General features: G+C 62.0%; 1 protein-coding gene across 8 annotated transcripts in view; it reads left to right on the forward strand.

Moving 5' to 3' along the window:
- SLC4A2 (solute carrier family 4 member 2) overlaps window positions 1-22625 on the forward strand; it is a 54074-nt gene that overhangs the window by 28696 nt on the left and 2753 nt on the right. For 5 of the 8 annotated variants that reach the window (XM_084859703.1, XM_084859707.1, XM_084859709.1 and 2 more), the window contains 18 exons: window positions 2803-2946; window positions 10599-10776; window positions 11292-11551; window positions 11643-11767; window positions 11992-12218; window positions 13312-13448; window positions 13587-13767; window positions 16240-16375; window positions 16698-16881; window positions 18102-18216; window positions 18462-18646; window positions 18789-19017; window positions 19716-19931; window positions 20162-20310; window positions 20674-20868; window positions 21154-21381; window positions 21648-21737; window positions 22340-22506. In XM_084859703.1, the coding sequence (XP_084715829.1) occupies window positions 2887-2946; window positions 10599-10776; window positions 11292-11551; window positions 11643-11767; window positions 11992-12218; window positions 13312-13448; window positions 13587-13767; window positions 16240-16375; window positions 16698-16881; window positions 18102-18216; window positions 18462-18646; window positions 18789-19017; window positions 19716-19931; window positions 20162-20310; window positions 20674-20868; window positions 21154-21381; window positions 21648-21737; window positions 22340-22506 (3062 nt within the window). In that variant the 5' untranslated portion in view covers window positions 2803-2886. Of the gene's footprint in view, window positions 1-2230; window positions 2331-2802; window positions 2947-10598; window positions 10781-11291; window positions 11552-11642; window positions 11768-11991; window positions 12219-13311; window positions 13449-13586; window positions 13768-16239; window positions 16376-16697; window positions 16882-18101; window positions 18217-18461; window positions 18647-18788; window positions 19018-19715; window positions 19932-20161; window positions 20311-20673; window positions 20869-21153; window positions 21382-21647; window positions 21738-22339; window positions 22507-22625 lie in introns of those variants that run through there. The other 3 variants (XM_084859705.1, XM_084859710.1, XM_084859706.1) reach the window with 2 other exon arrangements.

Here is a 22625-nt window from a genome sequence, read left to right on the forward strand (position 1 = left end):
TCCTCTGCCTGCCCCAGGGCTTTACCCCTGCCTGCAGGCCTGGTGGGGGCTGTGGGAGGGGGAAGGGCTTCACCTGGACCTTCCCTAGAAGAGGCGGGCCGCCGCGTGCGCATGGGCTCCCAGCTGGGGGAGGATTCCCAGACTTCCGCCCCTTTACGACACAGGTGAAGCCACCAGCACCCCACCTGGCGCCCCGCTAGGTTTTGTCCCCAGTCCTCCCCCTGAGTCGAGGTGGGGGGAGAGGTCCGCCCTGCTGGCCTTCTCCAGAGAGGGGCCCCACAGCCGCCCTCCGCCCAGCCTCCGTGGTGCCGCAGCCGCCAACATCCCTTCCCTTCCTCTCACCTCCTGCTGTCCCTGGCCGCCTCCGATGTCCTTTTTGTTTATTTCAGAGACACGGATCCTGTCCCCCGGCAGGTTCTTGGCAGGGGAAGGAGCCGCTTGGCCTCGGCCTTCCCCGGATCTTGCTCCACCTGGCAGCGGGGCGGCCTGCCGGAGCTTTGCCCCCCCCCCCTCCTCGGGATGCAGGAATCTGCAGGACCCCTTGCTGCGGGAGGAGAGGTTTTCTGGGCCACAAGCCGGGGCAGCTCTCTGACACGTGGACAGGGCAGGGGAAAGAAGGCTGAGTCTGCGGATGTCGCCCTCGTCCCACCCCTGTGCTGGGGGGAGGTCCATCTTTGGGGTGTGGGACTCGCAAGAAGGAGCGGCCGCCCGCAGCGCCTGGCTCGCTCAGGCCGAGGGCCCCTCCCCTGCCCCCTGGACGCCTCCTCGGATGCAGGGCCCCTTGATCCTTTATCGCGCCAGCCAGGATGCAGGGAGGGAGGGTCTGTCTGAGGTGAGAGCCCTTCCCTGGGCCATACCCCTTAGAAAGGCCATTTCGTGCGTGGGACCACCAGAGTATCCTGGACGAAACCGTGCCGCAGGTTGATGGCTCGTTGTGTGATGAAGGGCCTCGCAAGCGCCCGTGCCGCTGCTGCTGGCGGCCCTTCGCTGCTTTTTTGTGTGGGGGGGTCGCTGCCTGCGCTCCCCCGTGCCTTGCAGGCCTTTCTGGGGAAGAGACTTCTCCTCACGTGGAGCCCTCCTCTCACCCCAGCACCCTGTGACGCTGGGGGCAGGTGGAAGGGCCCCAGGGAGACAAAGCAGCCCAGAGGTGCTCCTGTGAAGACGGCAGGCAGGGTCATGGGGGGCAGCTGGCAGGTGAGATGGGGTGGGGTGGGGTGGCAGGCTGGCCTGAGACGGGGCTCTGATTCCACCTCTGCCACAGATCCTCTGGTAACCTTGGGTAATTTTATTTTGTTTGTCTTGGACCCATTTTGGCCTGGGCTTAGCCCCAAAACAGCCTTGGTTGTCCTGATGGACGACCTTTGTTGGGAGGAAACCAAGAAGAGGGCGATCGTGTTGCTTCTCCTCAATCTCCCAGCAACTTTTGATTCCATGGAATGTGATCCTTTGTTAGTCCAGCTCTGTGGCTGGGGGACATGGTGACCCCAAGATCCTGCACATCAGTTCCAAAAAGCAGCACAGAGGGATTTCTGCTCAACGCCATGGCATCCGAGCCGTGGGGTCCCACAAGGCTTCGTGTTGTCCCCCAGGGCCATAGACGTCTATATGAAGCTGCTGGGGGAGCTCATCCAGGGTTCCTCAGTGTGATGAATTTCTCCTTGATATCTGAGTCAGCTGAGGTCCTGAACCTTGTCTGGACTTGTTGGGCTGGATGAGGGCCGCCAGACTCCAGCTGAATCCTGACAAGATGGAGGCACTTCCAGAAAGTGGGTGTTCAGCCTGTTCTGAATGACTCCCCTCGCAGGAGTGGGTGCCCGCGGCTTGGGGTGTTGCGTGATCCAGCTTTGCCACTTGTGACCCAAGTGTCCTTTCATCAGCTTTGGCTGGCATGCCAGCCAAGGCCCCTCTTGGACAGGGATAGCCTGGCCACAGTGGTCCATGCTGTGGTTACCCCTAGGTTGGACCACTGTCATGCTTTATATGTGGGGCTGCCCACAAAGATGGTTCAGAAGCTTCAACAAGTGCAGAATTCACCTGCTAGAGTTCTGACTGGTTTCGCCAGGTGCATCCACATCACATCAATTCTGAAAGAGTTATGCTGGCTGCTTACATGCCTCCAAGCCCAATTCAAAGTGCTGGTGCTTACCTTTGAAGCCATAAACAGCTCAGGGGCAAAATACCAGAAGAAGTGCCTCTCCCATACCAGTCTGTCCACGCCTTAAAATTTCAGATGGAGCCTTTCTCCTTGATCCATCAGTAGGAAGGTGCATTGTGATGGAGAGGACCTTTTCTGTGGTGGCCCCTGGCACTGGAATGCTGTTTGTAGAGAGGTATGACTGGAGCTAACCTTCTGCCCTATTTGGCATGAGGGTAAAGCTTTTAATTTGCCCAGGCATTTTAAATTGACTCCATTGTTTTCATTTAGTCTCTCAGTGGTATTGTTGTGATGTTTAATTTTTATCGTTGTTAGAATATTGTACTGATGATTGGAAACGTTATGCATGGTGCCTTGAAATCCATTTTTTGAATGAAGGTGCGGCTTATAATTTCTCCAAATAAATATGATTCCCTTTATGTCTCATCTTTCTTCCAAGGAGCTCAAGGCAGCATACATTCCCCCGACCCCAATTTTTTCCTCACAACAATCCTGTGAGGGGGGTTAGCGTATGTCAGATACGTGGAGTTTCTCTGTCCCTTCTTAGCTGTGAAATGAAAACAAGCAGGCCTGGCTCTGTGGGCAGCATGCGAACAGCAGCGCAGAAGCCCTCCCCTCACCGCCCCCCTCCCTCTGCCTTCCTGCAGGTGATGGTGCCCTCGCTTCCCCCTCTGAGCCCCAGGGAGAAAGAGAAAGGCTAGCCAGCTGCGCCCTCGCCTCCTCTGTCGGCCATGAGCCGCTCGCGAGGCTCCTCAGAGCTCCGCCACATCATCTCCGCAGCCTGCGAGGGGGTGAGTAGCCAAGTCAGAGCGCTGAGCATTTCTGGGCTTTGCGGGTGCCCGCTGTGGCAAGGATCTCTCGCCGGGGACGAGGGGCAGGGGTGCCGGGGCAGGGGTGCGTGGCTAGACACGGGTGGGGCCTAGGGGCCCGGAAGTCCAGGCGCCAAATCTGCCCACCGGAAAACTGAACCACCTCTGCAGGCTCCGCACAGACAGAATTCGATGCTTCCCCTCTAGAAAGATGCGTCAGGTTTGATCTGCTAGAAGCCAGCCCCAGAAAGGTTTGCGCCGTGAGGATGCCTCTGCCGGGCCTGCGAGGAGCCCTGCTCCGCCAAAGCCCCGCCCACACAGTGCTCCTGGCTTGTCCGGGCACAACTGCTCAGGCTGCGTGGGCGTGGAGGGGCGGCTCTGGGGGCCGAACGAGAGGCCCAGGCCCGTTCTGGTGAGGCGATTCTTGCACTGTTCCAAAACGGCGCCGTGCGGAAGGGCCTGCTTTGGCAACCCTCTGCAGCAGGCTCTGTGCCAAGGGACGGAGGGCAGGGCTTTCCTCTGTGCCTGGAGCATTGGAGCAGCCAGTGGCAATGGAACAGGCACATGACTGCTGGACACGAAGGGATGGGGCAGACTCCACCAGCTGAATTCCTGCCTGTCACACAGCCATCCGCTGCACAGGAGGAGCCCTGTCCCATGGGAGGCAGCGGCCTCCATCCCGGGAGTCGCGCCAGAGCCCCTGCGTTGCACGCCAAGGGCCCGGTCCCATCCCAGCTGCATCCCCAGGGAAAAGGTCCAGCGAGCAGCTGATGGGAATGAGCCGTGTCTACCCCAGAGCTTGGAGAGCCACAGCTGCCGGATCCCTGCACACACACGCTGGGAGAATCATAGCATCATAGAGTCGTAGAACAGTAGGGCTGGAAGGGGCCTACAAGACCCTCAAGTCCAACCCCCTGCTCAATGAAGGAATCCGGGTCAGTGTCAGAGTGGACACTGAGCCCATAGAATCCCAGAGTAGTTCTGATTCTGAGGAAGAGCGGTCGCTCCTGGGAGAGGAGTGCGCTCCTCTTTCCCAGGACCAACAGCTGACGGAGATTCCTCCCACCAGCATTCCTAGTTTAGTTAGCAGTCCAGGGAGTGACCGAGCACAGATGGCAGACTTGGTGGATGTGCGACGCAGACGCAGAGAGCGGCGCCAGACGGAGGGTGTGGAAAGGAGGCGTAGTGCCCGGTTGGCGCGCAAACAAAGGCTGCGCCCAGAGGATCCAAGGGAAAAGGGGAGGGACTCTCCCTAGTCCTTAAGTTCAGGGGTCTGCCAGTAATTCCCTTTCAAACGGGGACCAACTGTTCCAACGTAGGGCATAGGTACTGTGCTGCTCAGATCTAGTTGCAAACGGTAAAGTTGTTAAGTTGTAAAAGAAGAATAAAGCTTTGAAAGGAATCCCTTTGTCTGTGTCTGGACTTGGCTACTGGATTAGACAGAGAGCCCTCCAAGGAGCCCTTGACAGCCAGAGCATCCCTGGCAAATGGCTGTCCAGCCTTGTCTTGTTTTCCTCCAGTGTGGGAGAGCCCACCACCTCCCTGGGTAATGGGTTCCATTGTCGTATTGCTCTAACAGTCAGGAAGTTTCTCCTGATGTTCAGCTGGAATCTGGCTTCCTGTCACTTGAGCCCATGATTCTGTGTCCTGCACTCTGGGATGAGCGAGAAGAGATCCTGGCCTTCCTCTCTGTGACAACCTTTCAAGGACTTGAAGAGCGCTATCATATCTCCCCTCAGTCTTCTCTTCTCAAGGCTAAGCATGCCCAGTTCTTTCAGTCTCTCTTCATAGGGCTTTGTTTCCAGTCCCCTGATCATCTTTGTTGCCCTCCTCTGAACCCTCTCCAATTTGTCTGCATCCTTTTTAAGTGTGGTGCCCAGAACTGGACACAGTACTCCAGATGAGGCCTAACCAGTGCTGAGTAGAGGGGAACTAGTACTTCCCGGGATTTGGAAGCTATGCTTCTATGAATGCAGCCCAAAAGAGCATTGGCCTTTTTTGCAGCCACATCACCTTGTTGGCTCATATTCAGCTTGTGATCGACAACAATTCCAAGATCCTTCTCGCTTGTAGTGTTGTTGAGCCATGTATCCCCCATCTTGTAAGTGTGCATTTGGTTTCTTTTTCCTAGGTGCAGAACTTGGCATTGATCCCTATTCAATGTCATTCTGTTGTTTTCTGCCCAGCGCTCCAGTCTATCCAGATCACTTTGAATTCTGTTTCTGTCTTCCAGGGTATTAGCTATCCTGCCCAATTTTGTGTCATCTGCCAATGTGATCAGCATTCCCTGCACCTCCTCCTCCAAGTTATTCATACAAATGTGGAAGAGCACTGGGCCCAGGACCGAGCCCTGCGGTACCCCACTCGTTACCTCTCCCCAGTTTGAGAAGGTCCCATTGAGAAGCACTCTTTGAGTCCGATTCTGTAGCCAACTGTGGATCCACCGGATCGTTGTTTCATCTAGCCCACTTTGAGCTAGTTTGCTCATCAGGAGATCATGGGGCACTTTGTCGAAAGCTTTGCTGAAGTCGAGGTATATGATGTCTACAGCATTCCCATGGTCCACAAGGGAGGTGACTTGATAAAAAAATGAGATCAGATTCGTTTGGCAGGACTTGTTTTTGACAAATCCCTCTCCAGTTTGTCTGCATCCTTCTTAAAGTGTGGTGTCCAGAACTGGACACGGTACTCCAGATGAGGCCTAACCAGTGCTGAGTAGAGGGGAACTAGGACTTCCCGGGATTTGGAAGCTATGCTTCTATTAATGCAGCCCAAAAGAGCATTGGCCTTTTTTGCAGCCACATCACTTTGTTGGCTCATATTCAGCTTGTGATCGACAACAATTCCAAGATCCCTCTCGCTTGTAGTGTTTTTGAGCCACGTATCCCCCATCTTGTAACTGTGTATTTGGCTTCTTTCTCCTAGGTGCAGAACCTGGCATTTATTCCTATTAAATTTCATTCCGTTGTTTTCTGCCCAGTGCTCCATTAGCCATCCTGCAGTCATCTGGCACTTCCCCCGTCCTCCATGATTTCTCAAAGAGAATAGACAGCGGTTCTGAGAGTTCTTCTGCCAGTTCCTTTATTACTCTAGGATGCAGTTCATCTGGCCCTGGAGATTTGAACTCATTCAAAGGAATGAGGTGTTCCTTGACCATATGCCTTTCGATCTCAAGCTGCAATCCTGCCCCTTCAGCCTGTACTCCCGCTTTTGTCAGGAGCCAAGATTATATGCCACTGCGGTTGGAGGGAGTGGACGGGCAAGTGCCGGGGGGGCACCACCACTGGGAGTCGCCCATTTGCTGGCTTGGAGGCTGCCTCGGCTGGCCCAGTAGCAGCAGCCCCCAGCCCCACCTCTGGGGCAGCCCAGCAGCAGTTCTGACTTGCCAGGGCTCCATTCCAGAGCATCTGCATGGAGGAGGGAGAGCCTCTAGGCTGCCCTTGCGAAGCAGCCCTGGCCCACCCGTGCACATCTGGTGGAAGGAAGGAGGGCTTTTGTTCTGGGGGTTGCAGGGGATTGGTGAGGATTCTGGGCAGACTTGAGCTACAGCACACTTCCTTTGGGGGAATTAAAACCCCTGGAGAACCAGGATTGGGAAATCCAGCCAGCCTCCCCTGCTTGCCAGCTGCGGGCACTGGAAAGCCCACCCCAGTGGTTTCTCAGCATCTGCCCTGTGTACTCTGGCCTTGATGCAGCAACAAAGCAGCCCCCCCCCCCCCCCGGAGATCATTGCACTGTTATCTGAGCCCAGATGGAGAGATGGGAAGCCAACTCTTGGGCCACCAGGTAGAGCCATGGAATGATGGCCCGGGGGCTGCCCTGCCAAGGCAGGGAAGCCGCTCCTCCGACAGCCTGAGCGAGGGCCGAACCTCAAGCGAAGGAGCACCTGCCCCCACCCCAGGCGTCTGCCCCGCCCTCCCTGGTCGGGACGGAGGCGCTCTGCAGGCCTGGCCCAAATGCCCTTTCCTGTACGTTGACCCCAGGGTTCTCTGTGGAGCAGCAGTGGACACCGCCAGCTCCATCATCCTCATCCCCACTGTGGCTGGCAGCCCTCCGCCGTTGGCAGGGGGCTCCCGTGTGGCTCCTTCTCTGTCTCCCCTCCAAGCTAAACACATCCCGCTCCTCCCCAGTCCCATGCAGGACGTGGCCTTGTGGCCCCCGGTGGGGCGGGTGGGCACTCCCCGGGCGTTCTCCTGCCCCCAAGTCTGGGTTTCCCCCCACCCCAGCAGATGCTGACTCCTCCCCCATCCCCCAGGGAGCCAGGAAAGGGGGGCTTCAGCTGTCTGTTGGGGAGTGCTGGTGAGGGGGAGTCAAGGAGGCTTGGACCCAGAGCCCCGGGGCTGATGGGCTGGGGAGCAGGAGGGCGCTGCGAGTGTCCGGATGCAGAGCGGCTGTGCTGGGGAGGGCCTTTTCCCTGGGCGCCCAGCCCTGGGCCTGCAGAATCCTGCCCCTGCCGCTCTTGCGCTCAGGTCCTGCCTGTGGGCTTCCCATGGGGTGTCAGGTGGGCCCCCAGGTGGGCCCTGGTCTGATCCAGCCCCATGCTTCGCCCGTGCTTCTGGTCGCAAGGGCCTGGGCTGCTGCAGGGCTGCCCCACCCCCACCCTGAGAATTGGTGTTCTCGGGCCGTGGGGAGAGGGGGTGTCCCTTTGCAGAGCATGGTCTCTGAGCCCTCCAGGATGCATCCTGCCCCCTCCCTGCAGCTCTTTTTGCTGCTCTGCACCTACCAACCCGCTGAGTTAATGATTAACCCTTTGGGTGGCGCCTCCGTGCAATCGTGCAGCCTGCCATCGCAGAGGTGGCTGCTGCATGACCCAGGAAGAAGACGCCGTCCCTTGGAGGAGGGGGCTGCATTCCGTGGCGCTGCCCCTCCCGGCCCACGCACGCCCTGCCCTGCCCTGCCCTCTCCTCCTTGGTGCTGCCATGGACTTCTTGCTCCGCTCCCAGGTAATGCCAGCCCCCCTGCCTGTTCCCGTGCCCGCGTAATCCCCTCCCGTGCCATGTTCCCCATGCTGGAGCCTGCGTGGGCTGAGCAGGATGGGAAAGGAAGGGGGCAGGGGGGTGGGGCAGTTGTGGCAGCTGCTGAGGGTGGGAGGCCATTTGGCTGCCAGGCAGGGGAGGAGCGCTGAAGGCGGGCTGTCCCCTGAGCTCCACCCCTTCCCCTTCCAAGGTGGAGTGGGCAGCAGCGCTGGGGGCATCCGCTGCACTGAGGGGCCCAGATGGGCAGCAGGCAAGGGGGGTGTTTGCGTGAACCGGCCTCAGGTCTTGACTGCCCACTGCCCCAGCTGCCCCTGTTCCGCCCCACCCCATCCTGCCCATCATGGGGACGGAGCCCTCTGGACAGGGAGGGGCGGCCTCACCTCTCTGCTTGGAACTCCTTCCGGGGCCTCCTCACTCCCATGCCCCCCCGACACACACACTTCAGCTAAGCCCGCAGCCATGCGGGAGCATGCTGACCTGGTCCCGGCGGCTGGGGCCAGGCTGCTGAGCGGGCCGGTCACAGAGGCACGTGACGCCCTCGTTGCGACAGGTTCGCTGGCTCCCGGCCTGTCTCCGGCGCCATGTGAAGGGCGAGCTATGCCCTGTATGAGCCTGCCCAGGTTTAAAGACCTTTGGGGGAGGCCCTGCTCTGGGTCCCACTGTGTTGGAGGCACGTCTGGGGGAGATGTAGGGAGGGCTTTCTCGGGGGCCACCCCCCAGCTCTGGTGCTGGCAGGCCGTGGCATTTTTATTCAAGCAACCCTTTGGCATATAGGTGGCTCTGTTGTGGAATGGGTTTTAATTGGCTTGGTGCTGTCTGTTTTATTACGAGCTTTTTAATTGATTTGTTTTTGTGTTTTCTTTTGATTATGTTTTTAATCCCTGTTGTGTCATTGTTAGCTGCTTTGAGCGCCACTTTTTGCAGAAAGGTGGGATATGTATTTAATAAACAAACTGAAACCTCTGCATCTAACTGCCCTTGGGGTCTCCCCTCCCCCCTCTTTCTCTGGGTCTCATTTTAGACTGGACACTCATTGGGGCAGGGACCTAACCGCTTGGACCCTGCAAAGCACCAGGCATGCTGATGGAGCTACTTAATATTGGGGGGGGGGGTGTAATTGCCAGTAACAATCAAAAGGAAGGAAGAAGTCAGGGAGGGGGGGAGTGCTGGGGGGGGAGGCTGACTGCTGGACGTCTGAGACCATCTGGTCAGCTGGAGCCGCCAGAGCAGCTTGGAACTGCCCCTTGATGGGGAGGGGCCTGTGTGTGGTGTTGAGGGGGAGAGAACTCTGCACCTGCTCAGAGGCATGCACTATCGTCACTGCTTGGCTGAAATCAAGTCCCAGGAGGCTGGACTGGGGGCGCTCCTGGAGTGGGGGGGTTGGGGAGGGGTGTCTGGCTTTGGGCAGAGGCTAGTCCTCCAGCAGGAGCATCTGCTGGGGTTGGGGAGGTGCTGTGTGTGCGGGGGAGGGATTTTCCTGGCTTCTTGGCTGGGGGAGGTGAGGCCAGGAGCCCAAGGGAGCAGCAATGCAAGGACTGCAGACAGGGGAGCCTCGGTTGGGGGCTGCCTCTTGCACCCTTACAGGGGAGGTTGTGGGTCTTTCCATGCTTAGCATAAATAACTCTGGGGGGGGGCAGATGTTCAACCTCTCCGCCAACACCCACACATCCAGGGCTGCAAGGAGAGGGAGGGCAATGAGCCCCTGCTGCTTCCCATGTGCAGTTTTTGTGATGAGAGACAGTTCAGCTTCCGAGCTCTCCCCAGGAGGGAGGGAGGGAGGCAGAGGGGCCCTTGGCCACCCTCTCTGCAGGAGCGGCTGCGCTGTCACCTTGAGCGGGGGGGGGGGGGCTTCCGCCACCTCCTCCCCTCTGCTAATCTGTGCTGGTGTCAGCCAGCGGGAGGAGAACCTCCGTCCGTCAATATTTGGAGTGGCACGGAGGGGATGGAGCCGCCTGCCGCCGCCTCACATCCCCCTGCTGCCGCCGTGACCTTCCCGGCTCCAGGATAAATCGCGTGGCCGGCACAGCCTCCGTAGCAGCGCAGAGCGAGGAAGGGGCGGCAGGCGGCGGTGGCTCCAGCGTGGCCCCCCAGCATGGCTCAGGTAGGGAGGGGGCTTCTCCCAGCTCTCCAGTATGCTCCTTGTGCACCTACGCTCTGCCCCCCAGCCACGGGAGTGGGCACAAACCAGTTCCACAAGGCAGCCTGGCCTGGGGGGCGTTCTCAGCACACTCTCCCTCCATCCCCAATCCGCATCGCTCCATGCCTGGCCCAGCACGTGCAGGCAAGGGCTCTGTGCGTGCCCCCTGGGCTGGCCAGCCCAGGCTGCATGTTCTCCCACACATCATGTAGCCCCTTGGTGGAAGAGCTTCAGGGGGCCCGTGGGAGCCCCTCTGCCTCCCTCAGACACCCACCGGCATGAGGAAGGTGTACAGCACTGGCGGGAGGGGCTCAGGCTTGGGTGAGTCTCCAGGGGGCCAGAGCGGCTCCCTGCCTCTCCCTGCCTGCTGTGCATCCCCAGGAGGGGCAGAGGAGGGGCCCTGCCACCCCCCGTAGAGCTGTGTGCCGCGGCCATTGGGGGACCGTGTTCGGCAGCGGGGCGGAGTGGGTCGCTCGCCTGCCCTCACTTTCCGCTTCCCTTCCCCTGTGCTTCTTGTGCAGCCAGAGCAGGATGGGCCGAGCCCTGCGTCGCCGACATTCAGGGGGCCGGGGCAGGAGGAGGAGGAGAAGGACCTGAGCAAGGCACTGCGGGTCAAGCGCTTTGAGGAGATCCTGCAGGACTCGCGCCCGCGCAATGTGGAGGAGGCTGGCCGGAGTTACAGCGAGGAGGACTTTGAGTGTAGGTGGGGGGGGGGCTTGAGTGCGGCCGGGGGGGGGGGGAGCGGGTGGTACGTCCCACCTCCCCAACTGCATGTGGAAAACACAGCAGAAGGAGGCAGCCGAGGCTGGGAGGGGGCCTGGCCACGTGGCCAAGCACAAGGCATGCTCCACGCAGGGGGCGGGGGGATCTCCAGCCATGGTGCTGGGGAAGCGTCTTGGGCTGTGTCTTGCCATCCTGGTCTGGCTGGCCAGGCTGAGGGTCCCTCCGACGGGGGGCTTTTGGAGGCACCAGGGGGAATTGGCTCCATCCGCAAATTGGGTGTCGGCTGCCTTTCAAAGCAGCTGTCTCCATCAACGGCCCACTGAAACCTGCCTGCCCGCCCCTCGTGCCCCCGAGATCTGGTCCTGCGCCCACTGGGTCTGCCGTAGTCTGACCCTGCAGGGCCGGTTTTTCTTCTTCTCTCGGGCTCATGGGAGGGATGCAGCCCTTGGCCCCGGCCAGAAGCCCCCTGACGCCCACCGGCTCTTCCCCAGACCACCGGCAGTCGTCCCACCACATTCACCACCCGCTTTCCAGCCACCTCCCCTCCGACGGCCGGCGGAAAAAGGGGGTGCCGAGGAAGGGCCAGAAGAAGCGGCGCCGGGCCTCCGTCCCAGGGGAGACGCCACCCATCGAGGAGGAGGCCGAGGCGGGGGAGGAGGAGGAAGGCGAGGAAGAGGACGCCTGCGACACGGAGACGGAGCAGGCCCCAGAGGACCTGCTGCTGGCCGGGAGCTCTCCGGAGGGCGTGCAGGTAGGGGGCCCGGGCAGGGTGGGGAGGAGGTCTTGCGCACACCCCCTATGTCTCTGCAGTTGACCCCCGCCCCACCCCATCTTTGTCTCAGTTCTTCTTGCAGGAGGATGATGCTCTGGACCGGCGGCCGGAGGGCTTGACGGCGCCCACGTGGTCCCTAAGCTCCCCGACAGACCCTGGGGGCTCCCCGCCTGCTGAGGGTGCCAAGATGGGCGGGTGAGTGGGGGAGCCCTGGGCTCTGAGGCCAGGCCTCCAGGGAGGTCCTGAGGGGCTGGAGGGTGCTTCCAAGCGGGCACATTCCGAAGGTTCTCGGGAGGCAGGGGAAGCCCCCCCAGGCGGCCATTCCTTCTTCCATCTTGCTGGGCTGAGGGCGGCAGGGGTGAGGGGGGGCTGTGGCGCAGGGAGTGCCACGGTCGCTGAGGCGGGCGTCTTCCCCGCAGCTTCGACATCGAAGGGCCGGGCGGCGCGGAGGGGCCTGGTCTGGCTGACGGGGGCTCTCCAGGGCGCACCCTCACCAAGTCCCAGCCTGGCCACCGCAGCTACAACCTCAACGAGCGCCGGCGCATTGGCAGCATGACGGGCGTTGAGCAGGCCCGGTACCCGAAGGTGCCCACGGATGAGTCGGAGGCCCTGACCCTGGCCTCGGCGGACCTGGACTACATGAAGAGTGAGTGCTGGGGGCGGGGCGGGGCGGGGCGGGGGCAGAGAGGCATGGTGCAGTTAGGGCCGGATGGGGGAGGCCTGGGTTCTGGTCCCCTTGGGGGAGGCTTGCTAGGAACCTGGACAAGGCGTGGTCTCTTCGGCTCTTGGGTCAAGCAGGAACTACAGCCGTGGCCTACCTCGCAGGGGTAGTTGCTCTACAGAGTGTACATTACTTTGCAAACTAGAATCCAGTGCTGCAGGGAGCTGGCCACGTTAGCTGGCTGCGAGCGCAGCAAGGTGTCCTTTGGTAGCACCTTGAAGCCTCGCAGATGTGTTGCGGCTGGACCGTCTGTGGCCTGGAGGGAGAGCACGTGAGGGGAGGCCCACTTCCCCAGAGGCGTGGCGCGCCGCCTCTGCTGGTGGAGATCTGTGGATGCAGAGCGCGGGGGAGCGGTCGGCTGAGGTGGGGAGGGGGCTTGGCATCCCTCTCCCGCCACCCCCCAGGATAGCACGCCAGGCAGCGGAGCCAGCTGGGCCACCAGGGGCCTGCCTTCCAGGCACCGGCGCCAGCGGGCTCCTCGGCGCTTTGGCCTTCGGGGTCGTGCACCGCCCGAATTGGGCCCGCAGGAGTTGAGGAGCCATGCCAGGCCTCTCCTTGCCTGGAGCGCTGTGCCTCGGGCAGGGCGGGCGGCTCTCGGGGCTGGGCTGGTGCTCAGCAGGCGGGCGAGCAGTGGCTGCTTTGCCCAAGCTGGGCCTGGACCTAGAATCTCACGCCGGGGCGGGGCGGGCAGTGGAGCTGGGCTGCCTGGGTCACCTTCTGTCCGTGCTTTCCCAGCCCCCTCCCACGGCTGGCTAGGTGAGGCCGTGGGCCAGGTGCACAGAGCACATGGAGGAAAGGCCTCAAGATCCTCAGGCAGCCCTGACGTGTCACGCAGCCACTGACTGCCCCCTCTCGCTGACCCCACGCTTGGGGTCAAGCCCCCCCGCAGCCATGCCAGAGAAGGGCATGAAAGCAGCTGGTGTCGAGAGGGTCTCGAGGACCAGGCACGGCCCCCTTGGGAATCAACGCCCCATTGCCCATGCGCCCCCATTCAACGCCTCCTGCTCCTCTGCCACAGGCCACAGGTTCGAGGATGTCCCAGGGGTGCGCAGGCATCTGGTCCGGAAGAGCGCCAAGGGCCAAGTGGTGCACCTGGGCAAGGACCGCAAGGAGCCCAGCGCCCGGCAGCGCAAGCAAGACCGACAGCCGCACGAGGCGAGTGGCGGGGGGGGGGCAGGGCTGGCAGGGCGGGGGCAGGGGAGCCGTTCCTGCAGGGAGAGCGACCCTGGAAGTCCCCCTTCGGTTCTTCCAGGATCTGAGCCTCTCCCCCCCCCCCCCCCGCCTCTGGCGCAGGTCTTTGTGGAGCTGAACGAGCTGATTGTGGACAAGAACCAGGAGATGCAGTGGAAGGAGACGGCCCGTTGGATCAAGTTTGAGGAGGACGTGGAGGAAGAGACAGATCGCTGGGGCAAGCCACATGTCGCCTCCCTCTCCTTCCGCAGCCTGCTGGAGCTGCGCCGGACCCTGTCCCATGGTAGGCGGAGGGGTCGGGGGGCTCCTAGCCCAAAGGGGCACTCCGAAAGCACCACTGCCCCCTGCCTGGCAATGGCTGTATCATGGCAGCCCTGGACGGTGTATGACAAGTGTGGAAAGGCCCCGTGTGGGTCTCAGCACGTAAAACGTTAGCCACAAAGCATTAGCCAAGATGTGCCTCGTGGCCTTTGGAAGGAGGGGCCCCAGACGTGTTCCTTTGGGCGTAGCGGCAGTGGTATGGTCAGGCCCAGCTGCTGTCCCTCCCCTGGCCAGGGTCTCCGGTAGCAGAGGGGAAGGGGAGATGGATGGCCTGAGCCCCTGCAGAGCTGCTGCTGGTCGGAGGAGGCAGGGCAGAGCAACACTCGGCCGAAATGGCCACAGCAAGTACCTGTTCTGGTGGCTCCCTGCAGCTGCCATGCTGACAGTGCCTGGATCATCCCCCGAGCACCCGGCAGCACTGTGCACTCTTCTGTGCGCTATTCTCTGGGTGTCGCTACTCTTGAGCAGTTCTCACAGAGCACAGTCCTGCTACCGGAGCCTCATCCGGCCATGTGGGGCTCGCACACAAGGCCCAGATCGGTGCTTGCACATGTCCCATGGGACTCAGCGGGGATGGTGAGAGCACTGGTCCGTGTTCATAGAATCATAGAATAGTAGGGTTGGAAGGGGCCTACAAGGCCATCGAGTCCAACCCCCTGCTGTGGCCTTTTCCATGGCATGGAAGGTACACCGCTGTGTTTCCACCAGTGTGGCTTAGTATGACCACACTGGTTGGCCACTGTGCAAAGGAATTGCTGGACTGGACAGGCTGTTAGTCTTATTCGGTACGATGCTATGGTGAGGCCACACTTAGAATGCTGTGTACAGTTCTGGTCACCACACCTAAAAAAGGACATTACAGAGTTGGACAAAGTGCAGAAAAGGGCAACTGAAATTAGCAAGGGGCTGGAGCAACTCCCCTATGAGGAAAGGTTACAACATTTGGGATTGCTTAGCTTAGAGAAAAGGCAAGTAAGGGGAGATATGATAGAAGTGAACAAAATTATGCATGGAGTGGAGAAAGTGGAGAGGGAGACATTTTTCTCCCTCTCATGAACCTCGAACCCAGCGGGGTCCTCCCATGAACCCGATTCGGGGGAGATTCAGGACAGATCAAAGGAAGGGCTTCTTCACAGTGCCGAGTTGAACTTTGGAATTCTCTTCCACAAGAGGCGGTGATGGCCACCCATTTGGATGGCTTCAAAAGGGGCTTGGACACATTCCCGGAGAAGGCGATCAGTGGCTACTAGTCCTGATGGCTCTGTGCTGCCTCCAGTATCAGAGGCAGTGTGCCTGTGTACACCACCTGCTGGAGAACACGGGCAGGAGGGGGCTGTCGCACTCGGGTCCTGCTTGTGGGCTTCCCGTGGGCAGCTGGTTGGCCATCGGGTGAATGGAATGCTGGACAAGAGGGACCCTGGGCCTGATGCAGCTTCGGGGCTCTACTGATGCTTCCCCTCCCCCTGTGCGGGGCTTACAGTTCCAGCAAAAGGGAGCCTGGGGAGGGGAAGCTTTCCATGAAGATCCGTTCTGATGATGTACTCCTTCTGCATGCTCCTCCCAGTGTGCTGGAGAGCCCCACCAGGAGACGAAGCGAGCCCAAAATGAGCAACGGTGTGGAACTCCATGTCCACAAGTGGAAACACTAAATGGAGGGTCTGGGGTTCTTCTAAGCCAAGGACTGTTCCCTTGGGGGTGGGGGGGCAAGGGAAGAGCAGAGGTGTGCTCTCAGGAGAGAGTCTTAGTGTGTGGGGGGCAGGCGGGGGAAGAGTTCGGGATCCATGTGCAAAGGGAGCTGAGCCCAGACTCGTGGGCTCTCTCACCAGCACGTTTGCAGGAACTGGAACGTCAGGCGAAACCTCCTGACTGTCGGAGCAGTGCGGCGATGGAGCCAATTCCCTGGGGAGGTGGGGGCTCTCCCACACTGGGGGCATTCAGGACGAGGCTGGACAGCCATCTGTTGGGGATGCTCTGATTCGGATTCCTGCACTGAGCAGGGGGTGGACTCGATGGTCTCGTGGGCCCCTCCCAACCCAACGATTCCATGATTCTGTGAACTCTGTTTTAAGAGAAGTCTTGCTCTGCCAGCTCCCGCCTTGTGGTGAGAGCTCCAGGGATGGGTGCAGCCGTCCCCGCAGTCGCGTCCTGCACAGCCTCGAGGGGAGCCGTGGGGTTTGCAGCAGAAAGCAGAGGCTGCGATAGAAATGAGCTTCTGTCCCAGGGGCGCCAGAGCCAAGGGAAGCCCCTGGGCAAAGGGCGCACTGCCACTGCCCCCCTTCCGCCTCGGGAGCTTTCTGCCTGGTCAGGTGTCTCATGTCCAGGCGGCCTGGGGCGTTGTGGGTGTGACTGTGCACGCGCGTGCAGCGCAGCAAGCCCCCCGGAGGAAGGGCTGCTGGGCAGGCCGGTGCCAACAGCCATCTCCCCGGCCACGCAGGGGCTGTCCTCCTCGACCTGGACCAGAAGACGCTGCCGGGGGTGGCGCACCAGGTGGTGGAGCAGATGATCATTTCCGACCAGATCCGTGCCGAGGACCGTGCCAACGTGCTCCGGGCGCTGCTGCTCAAGCACAGGTGAGCCATGGGGCTTTCTCCCCTCGGGGCTGGAGGCTGAGGAGAAGCTTCTTCACCCAGGGAGGGCGATGCAGGCCTCGCTGTTGTCTGGTGCCCCCGCAGCCTGGCATCTTGCCTGGCGCGGAGCGTTTCCTCTGGCGGGGGAATCCTCCCTCCCTCCCCTGGCATGGCAGGGGGCGAGGCAGGTCTCCCTGGCAACTTCTTGTCAGCCCCGCCCCGCCCCGCTGCAGCCGGGGGCTTCTGCTCTGGGAACAGCCGAGTGCCAAGGGGCCTGGCAGGCAACGACAGACTGAGGACTTGGGTGGGTGTTTTCCCCCTGCAGCCACCCCTCGGATGAGAAAGATTTCTCTTTCCCCCGCAACATCTCCGCCGGTTCGCTCGGCTCCCTGCTGGGCCACCACCACAGCGCCAACCATGCTGGAGAAGGTGCGGAGCCAACGGTCACCGACCCACTCATCGGGGGCCACATTGGTGAGCACGAGACCCGGGTGGACATGGAGAAGGAGGTGAGACCTGACACAGCCCCTCGTCACCCATTCCTCCGCTGTGCTGCATCGCCACCCAACAGCCAAGGCTCTCTGGGCAGTTCTGCAAACCCCAGAAACGCAGCACGATGACATAACATAAAACCAGTGTACAAAAATATAATGATTTTAAACAATCAATAGTAAATCCCAGGAACTATTGGTAACCTTTTCATATGCTGTCAAATGGCTTAGAGTAGAAGGTCTTAACCTGGCACTGAGAAGTTGACAATGTTAGCGCCAGGCGGATCGCACTGCGGAGAGTATTCCAGCATTACAGAATTGGGGGTCCACCATGGAGAAGGCCCTCTCCTTTGTCGCCACCCTCCAAGCCTCCCTCAGAGGAGGGCCTTGGGTGACAAGCTTGGCACACAGGTGGGGGCAGGCCAGGAGAGGCGCCCTGCCATGTAAGGCTTTATAGGTCAGAAATTGGGCTGAGAAATGTACAGGCTGGGGGAGAACAGGCTGGGGGCTAGGACGAGGGCTGAGAAATGCTCCATGCAGGACTGCCTGGGCAAAGAAAAGGGGCTTTCCGGACCCCCTGCCCCACCCCCCAGCTTGCTCCTTCTCCTGCCCTACAGCTTTGTTAAGCCCACGCTCTCTTTGCTATAGGGCCACCGTTTCTCCACAGCTGACACCAGGACTGGAGGAGGGAAGAGCCCCCGCCCCCCCGTTTTTCCTTCCTCTGCTTTGCAGGGGGTCCTCCCACCCCCCTCCCTGTGCCCTCGGACCCCCTGCATGAGGTGGTGTGGCACGGACATCTGCAAAGCAGAGGAAGGAAACACGGGGGGCGGGCATCTGCAAAGCTTTGCCCTACAGCTCTTGGCAAAGCTGTAGGGCAGGAGAAGGAGCAAGCTGGGGTGTGGGGCAGGGGGTCCGGAAAGCCCCTTTTCTTTGCCCAGGCAGTCCTGCGTGGAGCAGGAGCCACCTTGAGCTCGGTTTTCTCCATTTTGGCGTCTGTTTCCCGACCGCTGCTCTCCTCTTCGCGTGCCCCGTGGGCCTTTGCATGTGCCCTGCACAGGTTGTTTTTGCTGAAGGGGGCATGGAGACCTTCCAGATGACTCCTGCCTAAGACGCACAGAGCGGCCTATGGCGTGGGGAGTGCGCAGCTGTGGCAGGCACCTGCGGCTGACTGGCTGCCCGCCGGCTGGCCCTCCTGCCCCCCAGCCTCGCCTCTCCTGCCCACACGCTTGCCCCTGCAGAGGGAGGTTGTGCCGCCCTCGCTCCCCGGCAACATCACGCGGTCCAAGTCCAAGCACGAGCTGAAGCTGCTGGAGAAGATCCCGGACAACGCAGAGGCCACCGTGGTGCTCGTGGGTAAGGGAAGGGGACGGAGGGCGGGACTGTGAAGGGGACAGAGGGCGGGACTGTGAAGGGGACGGAGGGCGGGACTGTGAAGGGGACGGAGGGCGGGACTGTGAAGGGGACGGAGGGCGGGACTGTGAAGGGGACGGAGGGCGGGACTGTGGTGGGGCCGGCGTGCCGCTGGTGTGGTGCAGGAGGCAGGTGGGGCCTGGGAAGCTGCGCTCTCAAGTGGCCCCTGCTCGCCCGCCTGCCCGCAGGCTCCGTGGAGTTCCTGGACCAGCCGACCATGGCGTTCGTGCGGCTGCAGGAGGCTGCCCAGCTGGAGGCCGTGCTGGAGGTGCCAGTCCCGGTGCGCTTCCTCTTCGTGCTGCTGGGCCCAAGCAGCGCCAACGTGGACTACCACGAGATCGGGCGCTCTATCTCCACCCTCATGTCTGACAAGGTAGGGGCTGCCGCTGCCCCACCTCGGTTGCCAGCTCCCCGCCGGCTGCGGGGCAAGACAGCCTGGTGCCCCAGCGTGCACTATGGTCGGCGCCTCCCCTGCTGCATCAGACGCCCCCACAGCCTGCCTCATCTTCCCTCAGCAATTCCACGAAGCGGCGTACCTGGCCGACGACCGGCACGACCTGCTGCACGCCATCAACGAGTTCCTGGACTGCAGCGTGGTGCTGCCCCCGTCAGAGGTGCAGGGCGAGGAGCTCCTGCGCAGCGTGGCCCACTTCCAGCGTGAGATGCTGCGGCGCAGGGAGGAGCAGGAGCAGCGGCTGATGCTGCTGGGGTCAGCCGCGGAGCCCAAGTCGCCCGAGGAGACAGGTAGCGCCGGGCAGGGGCTGGTGGCCAGCTCTGCACTCGCCTGGACCGGGGGCTGGGCGTGTGACAGGCCTGACGCCTGACAGGCTCCGATTGGCCCCGCCCGGCCATGCTCGGTCCTGGCTGCCCCTCAACGCTTGCCCGTGCCCATGAGCAGGGCACGCGCCGACCGGCACGGACCGGTGGGCACCCCCTGCCGGTTCAGTGGCGTAGCTACAGCCTCCCCACCAGCCACACTCACGGGCTTCTTAGCAGGAGGCCGTGGCGACCTTGGGCTGGAGTGACAGGCGACCCCCCACCCCCAGGCAGATCACTCGGTCAAGGGCCACGAGTCCTGGAGGCTACGAACTCTGCAAACTCCAGGAGGAGGAGGGGCAACGAACGCCACTCGCTCCGCGCGCCAGTTGCTGGGGGCAACAGCAGGAGAGGGGCTCAAGCCCCCATGCCTCTCCTGCGGGTTACCCAGAGGCTTCTGGCGTGGGAAAGAGGATGCTGCTGCTAGAACGCCATCCCTCCAGGCCACCTCTGTGGGCTCCGCCAACAGGACCCATTCTGGGGGGTGACGAGGCTTAATACTCCCCCATTGGGACCTGCCGGATTCTGGCATTGACGGAAAGGGGCTGTCCCTCGTCCTAGCCCCCTCCCCCGGCCCCTGGGATGGGCTGGCAGGACCCCCTTCTGTACCAACTTTTCCTGTCCAGCACTTCTGAAGCTGAAGGTGGCTGAGGAAGGCGAGGAGGATGACCCCCTCAAGCGCACAGGGCGCCCTTTTGGGGGGCTGATCCGAGACGTCCGCCGGCGCTACCCCAAGTACCTCAGCGATTTCCGGGATGCCCTGGACCCGCAGTGCCTGGCTGCCGTGATTTTCATCTACTTTGCCGCTCTGTCACCAGCCATCACCTTTGGAGGGCTGCTGGGTGAGTGAGGGAGGGCGGGAGCAGGGAGGGCGCGGGCCTGGCGCAGGTGCAGCAACGCCTGGACCAGGCCTGGCTTCTCCCAGGACTGTCTGCGCCAGGGCGAGAGGCTCACCGTCACTGCCAGGCTGGCCATGGGATAGGGGTCTCGGGGGCGCTGGGGGAGCCCTGAGGGCCGGTGCCCTCGTGGGCCTCACATCATTGCTTCCACCCCCCGCCCCGCTCCGCTCCAGGCGAGAAGACGCAGGGGCTGATCGGGGTCTCGGAGCTGATCATCTCCACTTCGGTGCAGGGGGTCCTCTTCTGCCTGCTGGGTGCTCAGCCGCTCCTCGTCATCGGCTTCTCGGGGCCCCTCCTCGTCTTTGAGGAGGCCTTTTTCACAGTGCGTTCTGGGCTCCCCTCCCTGCCAGCATCCCAAATCCCTGAGGGCCCCTGGGGCCACAGTGCCTGGTTCGCCCAGAGGGGACAAGGGGCTCTCCAGCAGCAGGGCCTGCCTGAGGCCGTGGCAGGGCCACGTGGGCTGCCACTCTGGGCCAGACAGGCTAGGGGGCCCGTGGGCTGGACTCACCCAGGCAGGGGGCGGGGGACCTGCGCGCAGTGCCAGCCTGGTCCCCGGTGCTGACCGCCGCCCTGCAGCTTCTCTCCCACATCAGCAGAGGCCCGGAGATGGGCTGCTGCCCCTGCAGGAGGGAGCGTCGGGGGGAGGCGTGGCCACTCAGCCCTCCTGGCTCCTTTCCGCACCCAGTTCTGCTCGTCCCAAAAGCTGGACTACCTGGTGGGCCGCGTCTGGATTGGCTTCTGGCTCATCCTGATCGTGCTGATCATGGTGGCCCTCGAGGGCAGCTTCCTGGTGCGCTTCGTCTCCCGCTTCACCCAGGAGATCTTTGCTTTCCTCATCTCCCTCATCTTCATCTATGAGACCTTCTACAAGCTGATCAAGGTGAGGCCAGGAGCGAGGCAGAGCTGCCTGTTGGGGGCTCTGCAGGAGAAAGAGGCGGTGTGGCAGGGCCAGAATGCGGGGGGGGGGGGGCACAGGAAAGGGCTGGGAGTGCCGGGAAAAGCTCCTGTGCCCAGTCTCTGCAGCGGTAGGAAATGGGGTGAGGGGGGTGCTGTTGTAAGGACAGGCCGCCTCAGAAACGTTGGCACGGATTGCTGTCCTCTTGGTGGGGTTTCCCTGTAAGATGCGGAAGTGAAAGCTCCCTCCCCTCCACTTCCCCTTGGGCAGATCTTCCAAGAGCACCCCCTCCATGGCTGTGTGAACGCGAACAGCACCGTTGCCAGCCGGGCAGAAGAGAGCATGGTGGCCCCAGAGAACGGGACAGCCAGGCAAGCGTCTTCCAGGGTGACCGGCCAGCCCAACACGGCGCTGCTCTCGCTGGTGCTCATGGCCGGGACGTTCTTCGTCGCCTTCTTCCTGCGCAAGTTCAAGAACAGCCGCTTCTTCCCGGGCCGGGTGCGTGGCCTGAGCTGCTGGCCCGGGGGCGCGGGGGGGGGGCAGGCACTAGAGACCAATGGGCAAAGCACAGCCTTCATTCAGGGAACTCCTCTTGCCAGCCCTGGCTGTGATCGTCTCCGTCGGGGAGTGGGGGGATTCTGCCCATGTTCAGAGGCTCCTCGTGTTAGTCAGGCACCTAACGGGATCCCTGGCCCACAACCAGCTCTGAGGGGCAGGCTGTGGAGCGAGGGGAGCTCCGTGGCTGAGCAAGTCTCTCTGGGCAGGTTCGGCGGGTGATTGGCGACTTTGGGGTGCCCATCGCTATCCTGCTTATGGTGCTGGTGGACTCCAGCATCCAGGACACCTACACTCAGGTAGGTGGGTTGATTTCTGGGTAGGTGGGCGTCTTTCCCCTTCCAGGCTCAAAGACTGCGCTCTGCCTTGGAGAGCAGGGGGTTGGACTTGATGGTCTTATAGGCCCCTTCCAGCCCTACTGTTCTAGGATTCCCAGAGAATCTGGCAGTGGGAGAAGGTGCCGCCACAGTGCGGAGAGCTGGCGGGTGGTACAGTCCAGCCTGACCAGGGCAGGACCCTCCCAAGCCCTGACCTGGCCAGGCGTCCAGCGGCTGGGCGTGAGCAGCAGTTTTGCCCCGAGCCGTGATCCCAGCAAGGCGGTGAATGAGGGCACTGCCGCGCTACCCGCTTCCCTCTGGAGCTCCGGGGTGGAGCCCCGCCGTGCACGCAGAGGGTCCCTGGCTCGATCCCCGGCAGCATCTCCCGGCAGGGCTGGGACAGAACCCTGCCGGCTGCCCAGGAGGGAGAGCCGCTGCTGCCACAGTGTGGACAATGCTGGGCGGGGGGACGGACCCCATGGGAGGTGCCTCGGCACGGAGTTTCCACCTGCGCTTGGCGGGGGCGGCTCCCCTTCACGCCCCTCCCCTCTCTCCCCGGCTGCTTATCCATCATCGCCCCACAGAAGCTCTCGGTGCCCCGCGGCTTCTCTGTCACAGACCCCAAGAAGCGGGGCTGGGTGATCAACCCGCTGGGCAACAACCACGACTTCCCCGTGTGGATGATGGTGTCCAGTGGCCTCCCAGCTCTCCTGGTGTTCATTCTCATTTTCATGGAGACGCAGATCACCACGTAAGGGCGCGGCACAACGTGGCGCAGCGGTGGGCGGGGCTGGGTGGAGGGCTGGAGCGGGCCGAGGGCTGGAGCGGGCCGGGGGCCAGAGCTGCTCACCTGGGGGGAGGGCCACAGGA

This window comes from Heloderma suspectum, chromosome 5 (assembly GCF_057233095.1).
Source record: "Heloderma suspectum isolate Gila_16-S chromosome 5, 16-S_ref, whole genome shotgun sequence".
NCBI classification, from domain to species: Eukaryota; Metazoa; Chordata; class Lepidosauria; order Squamata; family Helodermatidae; genus Heloderma; species Heloderma suspectum.